The sequence below is a fragment of the Asparagus officinalis genome, chromosome 8 (assembly GCF_001876935.1).
Source record: "Asparagus officinalis chromosome 8, Aspof.V1, whole genome shotgun sequence".
NCBI lineage: Eukaryota > Viridiplantae > Streptophyta > Magnoliopsida > Asparagales > Asparagaceae > Asparagus > Asparagus officinalis.
The window spans coordinates 57,346,919-57,370,013 of record NC_033801.1 but is presented as its reverse complement, the minus strand read 5'-3'; the positions used below and the strand labels follow the sequence as shown (position 1 = coordinate 57,370,013).

At 36.0% G+C, this 23,095-nt stretch overlaps 1 protein-coding gene across 1 annotated transcript in view; it reads left to right on the top strand.

Annotated features, from left to right (window-relative positions):
* LOC109821266 (flowering time control protein FCA-like) overlaps positions 3-23,095 on the top strand; it is a gene marked incomplete at its 5' end in the record, with an annotated part of 39,178 nt that continues 16,085 nt past the window's right edge. The window contains 14 exons of the mRNA XM_020387452.1: positions 3-87; positions 167-237; positions 9,452-9,530; positions 10,235-10,317; positions 10,391-10,469; positions 16,320-16,384; positions 16,734-16,800; positions 16,894-16,973; positions 17,055-17,119; positions 17,221-17,280; positions 21,782-21,875; positions 22,058-22,138; positions 22,307-22,519; positions 22,875-23,066. Of these exons, the coding sequence (XP_020243041.1) occupies positions 3-87; positions 167-237; positions 9,452-9,530; positions 10,235-10,317; positions 10,391-10,469; positions 16,320-16,384; positions 16,734-16,800; positions 16,894-16,973; positions 17,055-17,119; positions 17,221-17,280; positions 21,782-21,875; positions 22,058-22,138; positions 22,307-22,519; positions 22,875-23,066 (1,314 nt within the window). The remainder of the gene's footprint in view (positions 88-166; positions 238-9,451; positions 9,531-10,234; positions 10,318-10,390; positions 10,470-16,319; positions 16,385-16,733; positions 16,801-16,893; positions 16,974-17,054; positions 17,120-17,220; positions 17,281-21,781; positions 21,876-22,057; positions 22,139-22,306; positions 22,520-22,874; positions 23,067-23,095) is intronic.

Genomic DNA, 23,095 nt, shown 5'->3' with positions numbered 1-23,095 from the left:
GTCCGCAGGACTACCGCACCGGAGGTGGTCCCGGGTTTCGCCTGGGCCCCGCTGGAGTTGGCAGAGGGTTTCATGGTCCAGTGAGAGGCAATTTCAAGTTCTTGTGGTTACCGTATTAGTGTTTGTAACCAAGCCCTAATTTCTAATTTTTGGTTATTTTTGTTAGACGGTAGTGGTGGGGGCAGTTTAGTCAAACTCTTTGTGGGAGCTATTCCCAGGACTGCAACTGAAGGGGATGTAAGTTGAATTCCTTTTCCCTCGATTAAGGCCATTTCTTTTCAGGTAAGTTTATATCTGAAGGATCTATGCTGATAACCTCAAGTAAGTTTATGTTTCCCGAGGATGTCTTAATTATAAAGATTAAAACTTTACCATTGTAATGCAAATTGGCTGAACTTTAGGCATATATTTGATTTAGACATGGGGTAGATGATATTTCTCATTTAAGTAAAATTGCATTTTAGTTCGTTATATCAGGAGAAGTGACTAAATCATGGAAAGGGTTGGTCAGTTACTACTTGTAGGAAAGCGAATAAACTACAATTTTACATAAACTTTGAAAGCTGGACCAATTTAATCAAATTGAGTTTAACTAATTTAATACTCTCTCCTCCCAAGCTAATACATATTTTAGATCATGCATACTTCATATGTAAAAGTAAATTTTTTTTTCTCTCTACATTACATTTTGGTGAAAACATCCTGTCATCACCTATTTGAGCATCAAGCTAAAGATTGAATGCGACATCTTCCTAAACCAACACTATATCATAGAGGAAGTGATGATCTAATACATCTGCACACGCTGGTGATACGTCAGAATTTTCATGCTTATTATAATAATGTATCACCATAGTCGAAGATACAAACAAACACATCGGTCTCCCGAAGGAGAGGCTAAACTCACACCATCTAAGTGAAAGCATGAGCAATAACTCGATATTCATCCTCAATATTAGATTGAACAACGGTATGCTTCTTACTTTGGTCAAGTCCTGCAAAAACTAAATAGCCATAAGGAAAACCAATGATCGGGAATATCATCTGTATAATCAATATTCAAATAACAAATTACATCAAAATGACCTTAGAAACGATAAGAGAGTGTCTTGTTAGGGGTGTCATAAGGATACCACAACACACAATAGATTGCATTCTGTTAAGGTCTATGTAGAATCTATATATATTAACTCAAATGACTAAAAGTCTAAAACAAATGTAATAACAAGGTGAGTCATTATGATCTAAATGAGTTTTTCATCAATCTGTGCTATTCCCTAGGATCAACCGAAGTGCCTTACAATGTTATTGATAGCAAATAGCGTCGCATAGTGGTGAGGCACGCACCACTAAGGCTATTTGGAGCTATTGTGGTAAAATAGCAGCAAAAAGCTCAAAGTCAAAAAGCGGTCTAATTTAAATATGTACAAATATTTAAAAAATTAAAGAAAAATCTAGAAAATCTAAAAATCTATATTTGATGATTTGAAAAGATCCTAAGCATGAAATAGACATGTAACTATCATCGAAGAGTCGTTGTCTTCAAGAAGATGAGGCGAGCGATGAGAGGACTATAATAGGAGGCGCTTACGACAAGAGGAGGTGAAAGGAGGTGCTGTTGCGGTGAGAGGAGGTGCGAGGGAGGTGTCGAAGGCTATGGGAGGAGGTGAGAGGCGGTAGGGAGATGCTAAAACTCGCGTGAGGTAGCGTAATGCGATGGGAGGCAGCGACCTTTTTGGGGCCTAGGATTTTTTTAGAGTTGGATCGTGAGGGGTAGACTCAAGAGAGGAAAAAAAACCATGACTAGTAATGACTTAAAACATCGAGACTTGCAAGTGCTGGTCTGGTTTAATTAAAAAAACCTAAAATCGCTTTTAAATAACGGTCAAAAAGCGGATTTGCAGCGGCCCGCTATTCACCGCTGCAACATGCTATTGGCTGTTTTTGCAAGTGAAAAGCGCATATTACGCAACATGTTACCGCTATTGGGTAATATCATTGCGGAAGGGCCGCTGACGCTATTAGCTTCGTCCCTCACGAAGTAGGTGTAAAAAATATATGAATTGTGTAGGTGGCATGCTCATATGCATATTAATTTTTCCCATGTTGATAGACCTTAAATAATGTTAATAATTAATATTGGTTTCTACAGATGTTATTGTTGCTGATGAACATCCATAAGTTTCGTCCCTCACGAAGTAGGTGTAAAAAACATGTTGTAATTTTAAAAAAAGTAACATTTGCACACATATATTTTGTGTACTAGGACTACCAGGATCCATAGGAACGTAGGAGTAACCAATGAATGCACAACTCTCATGAAGAGGACTGTCAGAGATGTAGACAAAGAAGGGATGACTTGACATAATCTAGAAAACTCATCTTGAAGAGACCCAAAACAGCCTTTGACACTAAGGAGTTGACCTCGTAGTTTTAAAGAAGAAATCAGATAACCAGGATTCTTTAGAAACATGATAAGGGGATAGTGTTGATTGAGTTCATTAATCATATCTTTAAAGTGGCTACAACAATCCTTTAGGCTTTTTATCTTCTTGTTTGACATTGAAAATATTCTGATAGGCTTGAGAACTTGGGATGCATTCTGCTTCCTTATTTTCAAGAAACATTTTTCAAGTTTGTTTTGTAGTGTCATCATACATAAAATTACCAAGAACAATCGATTCCATACTGTGCCATAATCAGGTCATCACTGGGAAATTATCAAATCCCTAATTCTCATTAGAGTTGTCAATAATATTGCTATTTCATACTTTGTTAGATGATAATCGGTTAGTGGTCGTACACACCTATATTTCACTAAGATTGACTTTACTGTATAGGTATAAAATATTTATCTGAAGGCTTACATGTTTTGTTAAGAAAAGTGACTCAATTCCTATGAGAGATGTTGAGGTATGTTTTATAAGAAAGCAAGACACAAATGCTGAACTAATTAACTAACACTAACTACTCTACTAAAGTCAATACACAAATAATTCAAGGAAGCCAATATAATAGTCTTGCATTTGATATATGCCATAATCTTCATTCTGAAAATTGTAGAGTTGAAGTGGGGAAGTGGGGAACAATTCTCTAGGCTAATGATGCTTCATCATCATAGCAACTTTCATCATATGCCAATAAGAGTAAGTGTGGAAATCGGTAGGTTTCAGAATACTCGGTCGTTAATTTTTTATTATAATTATGAGAGGTAATCAACCTCTTTTATATACACTTAGGTTGCAATTAGTTAGAGAAAAAAAGGAAACTAACTCCTAATCTACTGCTACAAATCAGTAACTAAGTCAACTTTTCAAAGATTACAACTATTTTCTGAAAAATAGACTTTCCTAAATAATAGGAACTAAACGTGTCCTTCTAACACTCCCCCTCAAGTTGGAGCATGGATGTCAATCATGTCCAACTTGGATAAATGTTCTTCAAACTTGATTCGTGGTAAACCTCTGGTTAAAAAATCAGCAAGTTGTCATTTGGATGTAACGTAAGGTATACACACAAGTCCTTCAATCATCTCTTTGATGAAATGCCTATCCACTTCTACGTGCTTAGTGCGGTCATAGTGAGTTGGATTGTGAGCAATAATAATTGTTGACTTGTTGTCACAATACAGTAGCATAGGATTCTCACTTTGAAGTGATAGCTTATTCATGACCCTTCTTAACCATAGAAGTTCACATATTCCTTGTGCAAGAGCTCGAAGTTCAGCCCCAACACTGCTCCTTGCCACCAGTGGTTGTTTTTTGCTTCTCCAAGTCACTAGGTTACCCCATATAAATGTACAGTACCTAGTAGTAGACCATCTATCACTAGTTGACCCAGCCCAATATGCATCAGTGAATGCCTCTATCTTCTTTGAATCATTTTTCTTGAAAAACAACCCCTTTCCAGGAGTTCTTTTTAGATATCTTAAAATGCGGTGAACAACTCCGAGATGTTTCTCATATGGATCGTGCATAAATTGGCTGACCACATTAACAACATAGGTAATATCAGGTCGTGTATGGGACAGATAAATTAAATACCCAACCAACCTCTGGTATCTTCCTCTATCAACAGGGACCTTTCCTTTCTTATATCCCAGCTTGTGATTCTCTTCAATCGGTGTTTCTGCTGGTTTACTCCCCATAAAACATGTCTCCTTAAGTCAATAATATATTTCCTTAGTGACACATAAATTTCTTTCTTTGATCTTACAACTTCCATACTGAGAAAGTACTTCATAGGCCCGAGATTCTTAATTTCAAATTCTTCGGCTAGAACCTTCTTCATTCTTTCTCCTTCGGCTGTATCATCTCCTGTAAGTAGGATATCGTCAACGTACACAATTAGGACTGCAATTTTCCCCTCTTGAGATTTCCTAAAGAATAAAGTATGACCAGTTTGAGCTTGAGTGTAGTCGTATCTCTTCACCATCTTTGAAAATCGATCAAACCAGGCTCTAGAAGACTATTTCAATCTATAGAGGGATTTTTTCAGTCTGCACACCGTATCAGTACTATAAACATCTTCAAAACTAGGAGGGACATCCATAAAACCTTCCTCTGCCAATTATCCATTAAGAAAAGCATTTTTTACCTCAAGTTAGGAAATTTTTCAGTCTAAATTAGCAGCAACAGAAAGAAGAACGCGAATAGTGTTGAGCTTTGCTACGAGGGCAAAGGTTTCTTGGTAGTCTATCCTATAGGATTGTGTGAATCCTTTTGCAACTAAGCGAGCCTTGAACATTTCAATTGAACCATCCGAATTATACTTCACTGTAAACACCCACTTGCACCCCATTATCTTCTTTCCTTTCGGTATTGATGCACATTCCCAGGTTCCATTTTTTCTCCAGTGCTTTGATCTCCTCCATAACTCCTGTCCTCCATTATGGAATACTCATTGGTTCTTGGATTGACTTGGGAATTGCTACATTGGTCAGATTAGTAAAAAAAGGCTCGATAGGAAGGAGACAATTTGCTATAGCACATATAGTTTGATATAGGATGAGAAGTACATGTTCTTTTCCCTTTTCTTAGAGCAATAGGAATATCTAGGTCCACAACTGGTGTAGAATTACCTGGACTTTCAAAGGAGACATGATTTGCAAGAGGGGTTTGGTTTGAAGCATTATCAAAAACTGGTCGATCTAATGACTGGTTCTGCTTAAGTGTGTGAATTCCTTTATTTTTCTTTCTTTTTCGTCTCTCATATACAAGTAATTCTGGACTTTGGACATCTATTTCTGTTTTTTAGTGAGTGGAGTAGACTCTGGTGACACAACAGTGGATGACCTAGTTGATCTGATGGAAGGATAGAAGGGCTGACAGGACCTGATTGATCTGATGGAAGGGTAAAAGTAGGTTAGGAACTTTCAGAGATAGGAAATGTATCCCAAAAATTTAAAAAACTCTCTTCTGTGGTCGCACTCTCCCCCTGAAGTGAGTTTTTGGTAAAATAGGGCTGATTCTCAAAGAAGGAAACATCCATACTAACAAACATTTTCCTAGTTTTTGGGTCAAAGCACTTATATCCTTTTTTTGATGACGAGTAGCCCAAAAAAACACATTTGATGGCTCTTGGATCAAATTTACCTTGGTTATGGGAATGAATATGGACAAATGAGGTGCACCCAAATATCCTAAGTGGTAAATTGGAAATCAGATGGTTTGTTGGATAGGTACTTTGAAGCGCTTCTAGGGGAGTCTTGTATCCTAGAACCCGAGTGGGCATTCTATTGATGAGAAATGATGAAGTGAGGATAGATTCTCCCCAAAAAGTTTTAGGCACATTAGTGGTGAACATTAAGGACCTAACATTCTCAAGTAGGTGTTTGTTTTTCCTCTCAGCCAACCCGTTTTGTTGAGAGGTATCAACACAACTACTCTGATGAATGATCCCCTCTCCTTGAAGAAATTGCCCAAGAACAACCTTGAAATACTCACTCCCATTGTCTATTCTAAGGATTTAGATTTGAGTTTGAAATTGAGTTTTGACCATCGAGTGAAAATTTTTAAAGGCTTGCTCTGTTTTAGATTTTGCCTTCAAGAGATATACCTAACATAGTCTAGTATGATCATCGATAAAGGTAATAAATCATCTAGCCCCCGAAAAATTTTCAATTCGTGAGGGACCCTAAATGTCACTATGTACTATTAAAAAAGGTGTTGAATGTTTGTATGACTGAGATGGAAAAGATATACGGTGATGTTTGGAGAGCTGACACACTTCACATTGAAAAAAAGACGGATCTTTATTATTGAAAAGAGATGGAAACAAAATTTTCAAGTATGGAAAGCTAGGGTGGCTGAGTCTTTAGTGCCACAACATTATATTATTTTCACATAAAGAAGCAGAAAAAGATTTGCAAACTGAATTTTGTCTATTTGAGTCTTCCTTATCAAAGTAGAAAAATCCTCCACACTCTTTAGCATTGCTAATCATCTTCCCCGAAGCTAGTTTCTGAAATTGACATGAAGAACTAAATTTAGCCACACAGCTTTGATCATGGGTGAGTTTGCTAATGGACAAAAGGTTACATGAAATCGAAGGAACATGAAGGACAGACTTTAAGGTTAGGTTTTTTGACAAAATTATTGAACCTTTTCCTGCTATAGTGGTTATAATGAACCATCAACAATTTTTACATTCAAGTTACCAGCACACGGAGTATAAGTGGAGAAGAGTGAGAAACAACCTATCATGTGGTCTGAGGCACCAGAATCTATGACCCAAGGAGTTTTATCCTCAGTTAGCACACTGAAGGACTGAGAAAAATTACCTTTGTGGGCAATAGAGGCAGATGGAAGGGAAGTTGAATTTAGGAGTTTCATAAGGCTTTCCAATTGTTCCTTGTTAAGGGAAACATGAGCACTTTCGGAGGAGCATTTTCGGGCGTTGATTCCTCTGAGGCTGTTTGAAGAGCTTTGCTAGTTACTTGGTCTGACTGTTCGTTCTTCAAATGAGAGGACTTTCCGTACAATTTCCAACAATTTTCACGGGTGTGTCCAAGTTTTTTATAGTGATCGCACCAGGGTCTGTTTCCCTTTTTATTTCGAGTGTCATTCCCTCCATTGGAGGTAGCAAATAATCGATTGCTTCTGGCTGCAAGTGCTGATGATTCTGTTTCAGTGATAGTGGACTCTTGGGTTTCTTTTCCCAGCATAACGTTCCGTCTGCTTTTCTCCTTGCGGACCTCAGAAAACACTTCACGAGTGGATGGCAATACCTTGCGTCCAAGAATTCTCCCACGAACCTCATCAAGCTCGTTGTTCAGCCCAGCCAAGAAAGCAAAAACACGTTCCTCTTCAATCATCCTCTTGGATATGACACTGTCTTGTGAGCAATGCCATTCGTAGTCATAAAACAAATCCAGCTCTTGCTATAGGGTTCTGAGAGTGTTGTAATATTGTAGAACACTTATATTACCTTGTTTTGTATTGCGAATCTGTGTAGCAATTTCATAGACTTAAGCAGAATTTCCCAGATCTGAGAAAGTCTCCTTTGCAGCCTCCCAGATTTCTTGAGCAGTAGCAAGAAACATGTATGTCTTGCTGATTGATGTATCCATTGAATTTATTAGCCATGACATAATCAAGACATTCTCAGATTCCCATATTTTAATAGATTCGAGGTCTTCTTTTGGTTTTTGTGTTGCTCCAGTCAGAAACCCAAATTTTCCACGGTCCTTGATGAACAGCTTGACCGACTGGGACCATTAGAGATAATTTTCTCCATTGAGTTTGTGAGTGGTGATTGATTGAGAGGAAAGATTGTCTTGAGTATTTGACAAGAGAGTGTTTTTCGAAAAAGAGGATTTTGCTGATCCAAAATCGAGTGTTTGGTCACCCACGCTTGAAGCGTCAGACATGGTGGCCTTAATTTTTTCGGTGATCAGAGGCCAGCTCTAATACCATGTGGAAATCGGTACGTTTCAGAATACCTACCCGTCAATTTTTTATTATAATTATGAGAGGTAATCAACCTCTTTTATATACACTTAGGTTACAATTAGTTAGAGAAAAAAATAGAAAACTAACTCGAAATCTACCGCTACAAATCATTAACTAAGTCAACTATTCAAAGATTAGAATTATTTTCTGAAAAATAGAGTTTCCTAAATAATAGGAACTAAACGTGTCCTTCCAACAGCAATTCTTTGCTTGCTTGAATAAGTTTCTTCATGAAATCTATAGTTTTCATGAAATTGATTTGGAATCTTGTGGCTTCAACTAAAGTTGTCATTATGCTGACCGTCATATGTTCCACTTCTCCGTTATAACTAACATCTATCCTATTTTTGGTACTACCATGGTGTGGTAATTATAGCGAACTCCCTCCTTGTTTTCCCATTGATGATCAGTATTCATATTGTATTCAACTGCAGCGAGCTCTGATGTAGTGGGAAATACTTATGGCTCATAACGAAGTAAATCAGCCGAAGGTGAGGTAACCACCCTAACAGGAGAGGAAACAATTGTCTTTCCAAACTATGGAACTTTTATTTGTAAAGAAGAAAAAGATAGCCTAAGAAGAAATGCTGGTGCTTTTAGGTCTCAGAATACGTCTAAGATGATGATGATACTCAATTTTGATATCATCGAACCAAAGGTGTGGATTCAAATAGTGAAACGTGATTTTATAGGGTAATAGTTTAAGTTGGAAATGAAACTACTAGTTTGACACAAGTTTTATTCTCTATAATCAGTTCCTCTGAACTACTCTCTTTGACAGCAAAGAGGTAGGTCATATATATGCAAAAAATCAAATGTGTGGTCACTAAATACTAGTTACTTGCCATTTAGCGCTCCTCTTTTTCTCCTTGTTATGTTATAAAACTATATAGAAGTTGATACTTCTCGTCATTGTTTTAAATATTCCCCACATAGCCCAGTATATTGCCCGAGATATCCTTTTACAGCGCTTGCTACAACCGATATGTTTTCTAAAATTCTTTACCGCTTTTTGGCTATTTTGTGGGATACATCCCCGATGTGGTTGACATATCAATTGATATGTTGGCTGAGATATCCTTCTATATGGCTTCTCACAAAACAATATAGATCGTTTGGCAATGTTTGGGGGAGATATCATGATTTTTCTATTATATCAAATGATATTTTGGCCTAAAAAAATCAGACGAAATGTTTCAACATTGATTTGTACTTTTGTTTATTTTACAAGGTTGACTAGTTATCCTGAATATATATTATTTATGTTTTGTATGCTTAGATTTCGTTAGGTATGTTGGGATTACATTTTAGTGTATTATACTATATATGCAAACATCCGTTATGGTGTTCCAATATTTACTATATGTCCCCGGTATTTTCCCGTTATCCGCAATCCTATATGAATTTTGGCCATCCGATATTTTCCTGATATCTGATATTTAAAACATTGCTTCCCATATCATATCAGATGTTTAACTAACAGAGAAGTTTCCTCTCAGGTTCGACCCTTATTTGAGGAGCATGGGGATGTTTGTGAAGTGATTTTTGTCAAGGATCGGATAACAGGCCAGCAACAAAGTAAGATGCAATGTTTCTCTGTTTGAGTTATTATCTGCCTTAGCAGCTATTCTTCTTTATCTGTTTCCTGGATCACTGCAAATGGTTTGTGTTGTGCTAGAGATTTCTCTGCTAATTTTCTTTATGTGCATCCAGAATAAGCATCAACAGAATGGAAATAATTTAGTTGTTTGTGTATAGAAGTTATATCTGGAATTCAGATTAGTTCTTCACTTCTCCTGGACCACTCTATCAACCATTTCACTTTTATCATTCTAGACTAAAGGAACACCTTGAATTTTTGCAGTGTTATTAGGTCATAATGTTTAGTGGTATGATGTATATTTTCCTGTCATTTAGGGTTTACAGATATCCACGTAAAAATGATGATAAATACATGAAGCAAACTATTAGAATTTATTGACAAGAGACCATTTTCTGTCTTTGTTACTTATTTTATTTGAAAATACTGATCTATATTAACCACATCTAACAGGTGTATTAGTTGAATACTAGAAGCACTTAGCAATTATTTGCCTATGCATCAATTGCAATTTCCATCTTCTGCAAAACCTCCGTCCATTACTCGAGTGTTGTATATTTTCTTCTATTTCTTTATGTCTTTGTTTAGGTAGTACCAGTCTAAGTCGTACATGCTGGTAATGTAGATTTTTGTTTGGGGTCATGTAAAATCGAGGAACAAACATAACCTTTTTGATTTACAGGTTATTGTTTTATAAAGTATGCAATGTTGGGAGATGCAGAAAGGGCCATTGAAGCTTTGCATAACCAGTATACGCTACCTGGGGCAAGTGTTATACATATGCAGCAACTTCTACCAATTGTCTTATTAAGCAAGTCATTTGTTTTATTTTTTTCAGGGATCAGGTCCCATTCAAGTAAGGTATGCAGATGGGGAACGGGAGCGCCTTGGTATTTCACGTCCAAGACTGTTTTCTTGTACTTCCTCACCCTGTTAACATTATCTATTTTAAATAATGGTCAAAGTAGCCCTTGCATATGATGAGTTTTCCTCGAGGAGTACATCTTTCTCTGTTATCTAGCTACTTTACTTTGCCTGTAACGTTGTTCCTTGATAATTTATTTCCAAGTGCTTCACTACTGTTTTTGCTTTAAGTGAATCTTAAAATGAAACTTGAAGTAGGTTTTTTAATGAATGTGTATGTGCATGTGTTTGTTTTTGTGTGTGACTGAGTAGCTTGTGTTTATGTTGGTAAGGTTGAACGAGTCTGACTATCTGTTTTACTGGTAGAAAAACATGAATCTTCAGTATCTGAAATCAATTTGTCATCAGTCTATCCACATCTTGCAAGGATATGTGACCTGGGGATGTAATTAGAAACTGATGCATGGTTTACAGTCCACATTCTGACCTTAGCAGCTGATTTTATTATCTGTTAATTTGCCAAGACATCAAATTTAATGATGAAGTTCAAGAATGAGTAATTGAGATTTTGGATGAGTTAAGTAGAATAACAGGTTGAGCAGTGGGGGTGTATCTTGTGTTGCAGAAGAACAAAGAATAAAGAAACAAAAGGTGAGTGATAGGAAGAGTTAAAGAAGAGAACTTATCTTTTCTAGTCTTAAAGCCTACCTTATCCAGGGTTTGTTCTAACTTCAACCCTTGACCTCAGCTTAATAGGTGTTTGACTTCTGCTTTGGAATAGAGATATACTTGTTGGTACGACATACAAGGTTCACACTAGGTTTTGGATAAAGTTTGTGTTGTCGAGGATAGGGTTGTCTGTGGAGCTAGGCATAGGGTTACTTTTGATGCATTATTTTTCTCTAAATAGTATTTGAAGATTCAAAAGATTTATCGTTAGTATTGGAAGGTCTCATATTATGGTTACCTTCTATGAAGATGTCTAGTTCAATATAGTATCTCTCTCTTTAGGTGATTTCTCTATCATAGATTTCCTTATTAGAGTTTTACTTTTATATAGATTCTACGAAGCGTATAACACTATAAATATGGGGTATTAGCCTCTTCTTCATAATCAATGACAATATATTTTTTTCTTCTCTTTCTTTTATATCAACAGGGTGGATGTTTGGTATTTTATCCATCTTAAAAAACCGAGATAGAGACACATTATGTCATCACTCTTTAACCCACTATAGGGTGCTATCATTCTAAAGGAGCAAGGGTTATTTGATAGATTGGTAAAGTATAAGGGTTATTTAAAGTTTGCTTACCTTTCTTAAAAGGATAATACTTATCCACAAGAGATTTTTCAACTCTCCTTTCGACGTAGCACGGTCTATCAAATCCTAGACTAAGTGATCAAACGAAACTAATATGCAAAGTAAACACAAACTAAGACTAAAAATGCAGCGGAAAATAACTTTAAATATTGAAGTTTTATAAACTAATGACTGACAGTAATAATGATGTAGAAATGACATTCGAACAATATCCAAGGTGTGAAGAATCTTGCACGTTCTGTAGGTTCGAATCTTGAATCCAGCAGTTAGTGTTTGAAGGCCTATCAACTGGATTCTGCAGGGAGTTTCAAAACAGATGATTAATTTAATATATGACAAATAGATTAACATTTCTGATTAACAACTAAACCACATAAATGAATTGAAGAGGAATAGAGGTCTGAAGCTCGATGAGTTTGGAGGTCAATCTTGAACTCTGTTGGCAAGGATGGCGATGAGGCAACAGTCGAGATCAAGGTGTCGGATCTGTAGTGTAGTGGTTTGATGGCTTTGCGGCATTGGTTGTCAATGATCAGTGGTGGAGATGATGAAGTTCAAGGTCGAAGAAGATGATGGAGGCGAGAGCTCTGTTTTGGACATGAGAGGAGAAAAACAAAAACGTAGGGGATTTTGGGGGTTCTCTGCAATTAGTGAGGGGGGTTTTATTGAAGGAAAGTTTTGATGAACTTGAATGAGATCTAATGGTGTAAATTAATTTGGAAATAAAATTAAAGTAACTGTTGGAATCACTCCGGGAACTTTAGATATCAATATTTTATGATTCAACTTCACTGACGATTACATAAAAGTTCCTCTTTTGCGGAGATTCAAATAAATAGAAGATAAGTCTTATCTAAAAACATGTAAATGCTTATACCTAAACAAATCAAATCAAACAATCTCAACCCTACCGATAACCTTATTCTTATCCTAACAATAACTAATTTAAATCTGAATTATCAGAAATCAAATAAAATCCGAGATCTCAATGAGATCTACGGTGCCAAGTCCCTTTCGAATAAAATCAGGTATACTAATCCCTATCAGCTTTCACTAATAGGTTGTGGATAAAAAGAGTTGAGAAATTTAAGAATAAGTAAATTAGTAATAACTAATTTCTTAATATTTGGTATTCTAGTGGGAAAAACATATGCTATCTAACCACTTGATTATCGCTAACTCAGTTATTGGCATTACGCGCAGTTAGAGGTTGTTTCTTCACTTACAAACAAACTAACAATACCCTAAAGAATTAACATCCCAAGATAAATAGTAAGTAAAAATGAATGAGAAATAAGAAAAAAGATGATAAAAGGAGAAGAAAAGAAAACCTAAGGGGAAAAAAACAATGCGAATAGTTAAAGTACTTGAAGACATCCTTAAATTAGATGAAATTACTTTTAAAGCAAATCTGATTGCTTTAATGTATTAAACTTTAGAGTGAAGTATTATGATTCTTTTGGTGAATGATGAAAGTAAGGAGAATGAGCTTTCATTTTCTTATTAACATTGTCCATAAATTCATTCTACATGCAAAAAAAAAGGTAATGAGAGGACTTTTAGGATTCAAAGATGCATGGATAATGTGGATGAGAGGTTTCATGGCATACCTGCACAAACTAAGAGTTTATTTTTTATACTGTTTTTAGGATATTTGTCCAGAAAAAGGAATAAGGCAGCTTCAGACGGTATATATATATTTTTTCTGTTCTACAATCAAATAACTTCCTGATATTTATAAAATCATCAGAGTGCCACATATATACAAGTTTACACTAAATGCCCTTTCATTAATTAAAAAGAGGTCATAGGCATCATTGTTTTAAATAACGGCCGATAATCGATATTATCGGCCGAGTTATCGGATTTGGGAGCTCTCCGCTAGGATAAGTTGGTTTTGTAATCGGTTATCGTTTTGGAGAGTTTATCAGCGAGTTATCAGTGTTATCGGCACTTATCAACCGATAAGTAATGCTAAATTATTGGGATTATCGGTCGGGCATTTTGAGTTGGATTGTTGAGTTTTTAAACCAGACCCGACCCATTTTGTTAATAAAATAAAACTTAAAACCTGAAACTTCGTGAATCCGACCTTCAAATCCTAAACTTCGTCTCTGGAGGCTGCTCCTTTTCTCATAAGGCTCTTCCTCTTCCTCCGTTATCTCCATCTCATGTTCTCTGCGCCTCTTCGTCGCTCGCTTTCGTGAACTTCAAACCTTGAACTTCGTCGCTCGCCTACCCTCTGTCAACCTCGTCGCTCACCTCGCATTCCGTCTTCGTGAATCTCGTCGTTCGCCTTGCCTTCGTGAATCTCCGTGAACTTCGCTCGCCTCGCCTTCGAACTCCAGCGGGATTTACTTTAGTTGCATGATGATTTATATTTTGGTATATTTATATTCATTAAGCATTGTTAGATTACATTTTTTAGTTATTATATTATATATAAACACCATCCAGTATATCACTCCGATAAATACTACTTATCCCCGATTTCCGCTATCCGATAAGGATTTTGGCCGTCCGATAAATCCTCAATAACCGATATTTAAAACCTTGATAGGCATTATGCATAAAAGATTTTACTGTTTTTCCTAAAATTTACTCATATTGCTGATATTTTATTAACAGTTAATTATAATTCGTTGTTAATACCAACCTAAGTGCCAGATATTGATCCAAGTTTTATCTTTGTACTTATCCTAACCCCAGTCATAGTAGAACCCTGTTCCTAACACTAACCTTTTGATGTTGCTTCTAGTACAATTCCCTAATCCTAGTTCTATCGCTTCAGATATTTAACCTTCGGCAAACCTAAAATCCATTTCCCATGCGATATAAATCAAAAATACCTTTCGCAATACTCTAGTCTTCTTTTTGGGTACTTCTCATATCCAGTACTATTCCCTTCCTAACTCAAGAATGAAATGTTTGACATTCGGCAAGCTAAAATCTGATTCCCATATGATATAAATTGAAATGTATATGTATCATTCAAACCTTTTTGAGTAGCTATAAGGGTTAAAGATAGGGAGAAGGATAAGGGCTTGGGATAGGTTTAGTGATGGAAGTTTTTATAGAAATAGAACTTGAGTTAAGATAGAATAATACTAACACTTTTTTAATTTGTCCACTAAATTTTAATTAACATTCACAGGAATACTTTGTATTTGAAGAAAGACATCATACGATGTTGATATAAGTAATAGGTATGTATGACATCATGGTGTGAACATTTATTTAAGAAAATGCTACAAATAGGGGGTTATCTGAAATTTCCTTTATTATAATAACTTTGCATATAAAGGACCCCATAACAACAGTCGAGAAGAAACTAAACGGAATAGTAAAGAAAAGGAAGAGAGAAGCAAACTTAGCATAGACAAAATCGGTGGATGCTACTTTAGCTTAGGTGATAAAAATCTCTCCTTGGCGGAATCAGCAATTGCTGAACAAATTTGTGTGAAGTCTTAGTCTTGAAGACTTCGACATGAAGGAACACCAAACAAATTTAATTATGTCTGTTAATACTGTTACCTGGAGTATTATGCTAAGTAGTTAAATAACAATATTTATTTTATAGTCGAAATTTAGTATAAGGAAATTGCCAAGTGTCAAAAAACCGTAGATACTGATTATTGATGCTTATGAAAATTTAATAATGTTTTATTTGTATTTGTGTAACGTTGTCACTGGATCACGCACCAACTATGAAACCAATCTCATATTTATAAATAAGTTTATTTCACAATACAACAGTTACAAACTAGTCCGTGCTGTTTATCTACATTAATTGAAAACTGGAATCTGGATTATTTTCTGGATCCTTAGAGAAGTACCCAAAACGAAGACTTATCTGCTAGAGTTGCATCTGACATGCATCAGACGGCTACTTTTGTCGGCACTTTAGTGCAAACTACCTAGGATTTACTATTTATTGGTTAAGTTACTACTTAAACTTAACCCTTCGTAACATAGTATGAGATATTTGTTTTCTGAACTTTTGACAATCAAGTTCTGTTGCAGCAGAAGAGAACATTGAATTAAACGTTTAACTTTTCTTTTAAACTGGATCAGGCTGTTAAAATTATTAACGTAAGTCAAGGTTGAGAGATTCATCGTTTGTTAATTGAAGGCAAATGAAATGCACATTTCGGTTTACATGTGCAAGCATGCACATCCACAGATTCATATGATTAAGATAACAACTCAACACAGTGAATAGTTTAATTTTTTGTAGTATGTAGTTCTGCCAATATGCAATGAATCCTTGAACCTATCCATGTAAAATATGCTCTGGAAAGTCAGGCACATAGTTTGGTTCTTAGTTGAAGGCATCTTGAATGCGCATTTTGGTTTATATGTGCAAGCGTGCACACCCAAGCTCCACACTGATGAAGATAATCAACCAGTAAACAGTTGGCTGGTGATAGCTAATAGCTCTGCCAATATATGCAATAATATTTTAACATATGCATGTATAATACTCTCTGGCTCTCTGCAGTATCTTATTTATTTTAACGTGATAAATGTTTTATCTCAATTTCTGTTTAGTTTGTTTTCTAAATTGAATTTGCATATTAGGTGCATTTGACAAGTTGTTTGTTGCATCGCTCAGTAAAGAAGCCACTGAAAAGGAAATTGAGGAAGTAAGATTTTCTTCCCACCTCATTTTTTTAAACAAAATTAGAAGGGTTGAATGACCTCAAGATTTCTGTATTTGCTTGACTGGCAAGTCTAGGTAATCTTTCCTAGCTTTCATTTTGAAATTGTTGATGTTACATATTTCCTATTTGCGTCCATAAGAAAGAAACATGATTGTAAATGTTTTATTCCTTTCGTAGAAGTCTGGCACCATTATAAGCTGAAAATATGCCTTTCTAGATAAGAATTATTATCAACACATAATGCATCAAAAAGACGAAGTAATTTTTTAGGTCGGGTCACTTAATATTCTCTGTACATGTTTTGAACCTGATTGAAACACGGTTTCTGCAGATCTTTTCACCATATGGCCGAGTTGAAGATATATATATTTTGAAGGATGATATGAAGCAAAACCGTGGTCTGTCCTATAAAACTTATAAGAATTTACTTGTTCATGCATATGTCATTTACCTTTTTAGTTCTGATTTACCTCTGTAACTGATATCTGAAGGATGCTGCTTTGTAAAACTGGCAAATAGAGAGATGGCAGCAGCAGCTATAAGTGACTTGCATGGAACCTATGTGATGAGTGTAAGATTGCGGTATTACTGGAACTATGATTTCTTGACCGAAACTTTCAGACAGTGAATTCATATTCTCTTGTGCAAATAGGGATGTGATCAGCCGTTAATTGTTCGGTTTGCAGATCCTAAAAAGCCCAAGGGCGGAGAATTGAGGTCTGAGATGTTACTTTAACAAGCCTCCCTTGTCAATGTAATTCCTATTAGAAAATGTGTTTTCCTTCAAACTTTTATTGTTTTAATATTCCTGGATATAGGAGTGATCCTACATTTCGGGGTCCTGTTTTCCACTCTCCTCCAGCAGTAGTATCACACAGGTAAATTTAAGCTCACTTAATCAGAACCAATGTTGAAAACTGGACTTTGTGTTTGTTTACGCAATCACATAATCTGATTCAGCCCAATTCTGCTGTTAGTTGGGCAGAATCAGTCTGTTATCCATCATAATGCACAGGAATATTGATGGGAGAAGTGCACAAATAAACTTATATGGGACTGCTTATTTAAATTATGCTGGTCAAACCCAAATCAACAGAAACTTATATGAAAACCCCAAAAATCCCAGATCTTCTCATTAATGGCCCACCATCCTCTTTTCTTCTTCCTCCCAAAACTTTAGTCAATTCAGTGGGTAACGATGTTGCTTGGCTAATGTATTGATCAGGAGTGCGAATTTGAGATTGCTGTTGGAAGAACATTATTCATGTAGCTGACCCCAAACATTTGGAATAAAGGCTTTGTTGCTGTTGTTCTCCCTCTTTCATCCATTGTTTCCTCTTTTTGTGCTGCTGCTGCTGTTGTTCTCCCTATTTCATCCCTTGTTTCCTCTTTTTGTGAGTTGTCTCTCTTTTCCACCTCCCTCTCGCCCCCTCTTTACCCACTAAGAATATTATAAAATTAATAATGACATAAGAGCTTGGAGGATGAGATGTTGCTTTTTATAGTTTTTCTTACCTATTTTATAGTATAAATATACTAAGGCCATTGGTTGTGTAGAAGTATGATACTAATTGGGGTGACCATAAGATTGTCTTTATCATACTATGTACATGCATCTCTTAAGTGTATTTAAGTGTATGATTAATGGGATACTATAGTGTATAAGCAAAGCAAAGTAGGCAACCACCGCAGAGCATCACCTATGTAGGCCCCTTGTGTCCCTAGCCAGTTACTTGTAAATTCTTAGGCTAACTATTGTTGGATTATCAGTACTATTGCACCATTAATTGCTTTTAGGGCCTAAACATGTGAAGTTTCTGTTATTGTCTAATAATTTAACTCGAACCTGTAATGTTTTTTCACCAACTTTTTGTATTCTTGTATAGGAAGGAAACAACTGTTAAGATTTTGATTTGTTGTCTCACTGAGAATGAAATTATTATCACTCTTGTTTGACAAGACTGACATCATGGTGCTTTTCCATGAAAATTTTTATTGTCAAATTTTTGTTTAAAGGGAGCATATTCTAGACTGACGATTTGCTACTAGTTGAAGTAAACACTATGGTCAACATTTAGAGTTACAGTTTCTTTATGTGGGAAGTTTTGGACGAGAGGGGAAAATCTTAAAGGCCAATTGTCATAAACCATTTAAGGTTTTCACTTATACCCTCAACTTCGTGGTATTTTCAAATTTACCCCCAAATCTTCATATTTGGCGATTGCCCCCTATTTACAGGCACCCCTCAAGTTCTCTATTATAGAGTATACTTGTTATATTCCTCTGTACTATCTTTGTTTTTAAAATATTGGCATGCTTAGTTAGTTGACTTCACTAAGTAGTGCATCTAAATTAATTTAGAAAAAAGAAGAGGAAAATGGTGACCGAGGTGGCCATGCTCGCTCTCCTTCTTCCATCTCTCTCTCACCTATCATTTTTTGTATTTATTTTTTGGTTGACGGTAGGAAAGGGATTTGACGCTAATTGTCACACCTCGTGACCTAAACGGCATGTGACTAGGCCAACAACACACCACCTCGATAATAACGTCATCAAGAGAATATGCTTAAGCCTATTAGTACTACATATTACAAAGCTTTTTCAGAAAATAGATCAAATAGTTAGTTTTATTGTGGAATTAAGAGAAAATTTTGCTCTTAATGAAACCATTTACCTGCATAAGCCATGTTCTCGATTGAAGCAACTCGCTACTGCGAAATTCATCAACCACCTAGGGGGACAAAGATGAATCATTAGACAGGTTCAGCAAGTACATCCAAATGAATGAAGTCAAAAGACAGACTTGTGAATAATAATAATTCACAATAACAAATAAAATCAAATAAATGAAAAGGCCAAAAGAGATACTGAATAAGCAGCAACAATAAAATAGAGAATCGATTGACACAAATAAGAATACGGGAAGATAATGCATAATCAGGATAAGTTATAAAAATCTACACCACAAAAGGGTTAACTAAAATCCTCAATATGTGCAAGTGTATTTCCTACTCAATGTATTTCTCATGGTGAGAATATGGTAATATAGATGTCTGTGAAAATACTAAGTCACTAAACAACCTAGACAACATCAACATTCAGCAAAGCTTAAAAATACAAACACATGATATACTTAGGAGATACAAGCATGCACATACAATATAAGTCCTTGCATACTTTTAATTGGTTATAAGTTATTTGAAATTGGTCAATAATTAGCATTATTTAAGTCGGACAAAATAATAACACGGAATATTCCCAAAGCCAATGGGTCACTAGTGAAAATATGAATAATGGAAATAATAAATATCAACACATCAAATAAGTCTAATTATTGCTCTATTTCCCCATTTTAGAAACCCAAGTTTTCATAATAACTTATTTTGTTTGATTACAGACAATGTTATCTCGTCCTAGCTTTTCTATATTGCATGACCAATTGTTGAGTGGAGAACCCGGCGTCAAGACAATGAGGAAAGAAAGTCTCCATTCTCAAACAAACTCATATCCTTACCCAACTCTTAGCGTGAAATATAGAAATTCTAGGAGTTAGACTAATAGGCTCTTGACTACTTGACGAAGTTGTATTTTCTCAACGTATCATGCCACATTCCCGATTGGCAGCAAGTTTGCACCCTCTTGCACCATCCACCATCTTAGCTGAAAATCTACCACGTTGATCGTGACAAGCGTCCTATTTTCTAGCTCATATTGTCCAAGGCTTCATGTGTAATTGTTAAGGACAGGGGTAAGTATGTGCAGCTGAAGTGGGATAGGGTCATAAATAATTGCCCATTCAGGCACTTAAGCCATATGATAATGATATTAACTCAATAATAGAGTTGGGCATAAGAGACTCAAGCGAAAAGTTCACAGATAATTATATAGTTTGGTTTGGCCAGTTTATTGTGAATGTGAAGAGTGACAAATAATAGTTGAACACATTCATAACACACATACCAAGGTGTGGTTAAAGTTTTAAGAACATACAATAATATATGGATAAGATATAGTATCAAACAACTCATCAAAAACACGTGCACTAAAGTTTTCAGGCGGCTGAGGGTAACAACCAGTCGGCATTCACGCTGCTGACTTGAAAGTCCAGTTGGCGGAATGCTCACAACAGAGGATTGAGATCCTGGAAAATTTGTCAACTATCCTGATAATGATATAAAGCTGCTGAACAGGGGTTCCAGCCGGCTGACACGGGTTCAGCTGTTTTGCCTACAGATCAAAAGTCTATCTTTTCTCCAGATTCTAGTGATTCTATCAAAGATGTTAGATGGGGAATCCACATGAATATGAACTTACTGCTTGTAAAACCGACTCTTGTTCTAACTAGGTTTTGCGTCGAAACGTCAAAACTATGATAAAGGTCTAATCTTTCGTCAAGAGACTAACCATAAAAACCTAATATTAACATAATCAATGTCAAAGATATGGGAATTCAGAGCCCTAACATTCCTAATAGCAACTCTCATGTCCTTACGGTGTACGATCACAGGGTTTACCGGAGCTATCAGTGTATAGGAAAAGTGACATAGGGAATAACATGAACTGATAGATAAAATTTAAAGAAACATCTGCATCTTATGTAAAGAAACATCTGCATCTTATGTATAATGTGCAGGAATAAGGATTCAAATGCGGAAGACAGCAAGTGGTTCTTGCCTGAGATTAATATACAAATGAAAGGTGCTCCTACCTTGACGAATGGCATCAAAAACTAGATTTCCCCTCTCCTACCTTGGACGGCCAGCATATATGACTCCAGGGATCTAAAATCTGATGTCTTATGGTTTAGGTCAGGTTCTATAGAGAGTTGAGCCTATTGGGTTGGCTTGCAGTTTGACCACTTTTGACATAAACCCATTATTACCCATATAAAATATCTATTTAACTAAACTAACCCCAAAAATATAGTCAAACACGATAGCTAAGAGAATTTGACTTGATTATGTCAATGGAAAACCTAGCTGTAACGGTTATACGGTTAATGGTGGAATGAGATGTTGCACTAATTCTGTTAGAAGCTTTGAAATTTAACAAAAAGTTAACTTGAGGAGTAAACTAACAAGTTTGAGGTGATTTTGAAGGTAGATTGATAATATGAAGATTTGAAAGATAAATTTGAGAATAACTATAGATTGGGGGTTGTAGAAATAAAAACCTTGTTTAGTAAGTTATTTCTTCTCATATTTTCAAGCGTGTTCATCCCTGTTTCTGGGGCTAGAAAAGTTCACCCTGAAGCCAAAGATGGTTGAAGTTTATTTTTGTTTCTAGTGTTTGGTTGAACTTTAATTTCTCTTTTTGCATGCTCCTTTTCATAACTTCAAGCAATTTCCTTCAATATTATAACAATAATTCTCAATGCAGGGTAAAGCCTGACCATACTGAGCTAGTGGATGGACATTTGCCACCTAATACTTCAAGACTAATTAGTCAAGAATCAGATGGACCTTCTTCTCAGGTTAGTAATCAAGGGTTTGGAAGCACATAGGTTTCAAAGGCAACTTCATGTTACTATCTGAAGTTACCATAACCCTTTTAAGTTTTCTTGCCAATGTTGTGTGTTTCTCTACGATGCGGTTGTTTGCTGATTTGCTGCTAAGTATATTATTCATCTACATTCTTATTCTTTTTAAAACTTAGGTTGATATTATGGGCATCCCTGCTGATCGTACAAACATTACACAATCGAGCCTTGCAGTGTCAATATTTTCACCTCAACAGGTGCCCATAATCTTAGTTTCTCTTTTAAATTCAGAGTCAGGTTATTTTATCTGATATAAATTTATTTCTACTCCAAACTAATATTTTATATTGTTTAAAAAATTGTTCAACTTACTGGTTAGCAAGGGCCAGCACCCAAAAGCCACTGATGTCTTGGAACATATTTAGGTTCAACAGATTGAGCAGCTTCAAACCTCTTTAATTGTCGCTGATTCGCCTCCTATCCAGCAGAATTCCCAAGCAGATGCCACACGAACACCACTGAGCCTGCAGAGGCAAGGTGTGTCTGATCTTGCTGATCAACAAAAGCTGCCTGTCACTTCCATCTCCCAACAATTGCTTCAAACTCCTCTACGACAATCACCATCTTCTCTCAGACAGGTACAAGATCTAGTAAGCTGAGCTTTCAGTCATTGTTTACACCACTTTCAGCATCTTCGGAGAATTCACTCTCATACTACATAGTATAGGTGAAGAGCATTTACTTGGCTAGCATTAAAAGGAATTGAAACTTAGAAAATGCTTCATATGATAAAAGTGTCCAGCCTTGCACTTTGTTTGTTTGCAAGTTCTCAGTCTTTGTGAATCTTTTATATCTATGAGTGGTAGAATTAGAAGCACTAGAAAGCCTTTAATAGAGCAAATTTGGTGAAAAAAGGATTCACGTATCATTTGTGGTGTAGCTGTTGAGCATTTTCTTTTTTACTTGTTTACAATTTACACTTGCGTTCTGCAATCTCTACAGAATAGCAGGACACAATCAGCATCCAGCCCTCCTACTGCGCCAGCTACAACTATGTCATCGGTGGTATCAATAGCTATTCCATCAGCCCGGCACATGACTTTTCACATATCCTGTAATTGGTCAGAGCACACATGTCCTGATGGATTTAAATACTATTATAACTGCATAACCCGCGAAAGTATGGTGAGCTCCTTTTTCTTGTTTTCTTCAGT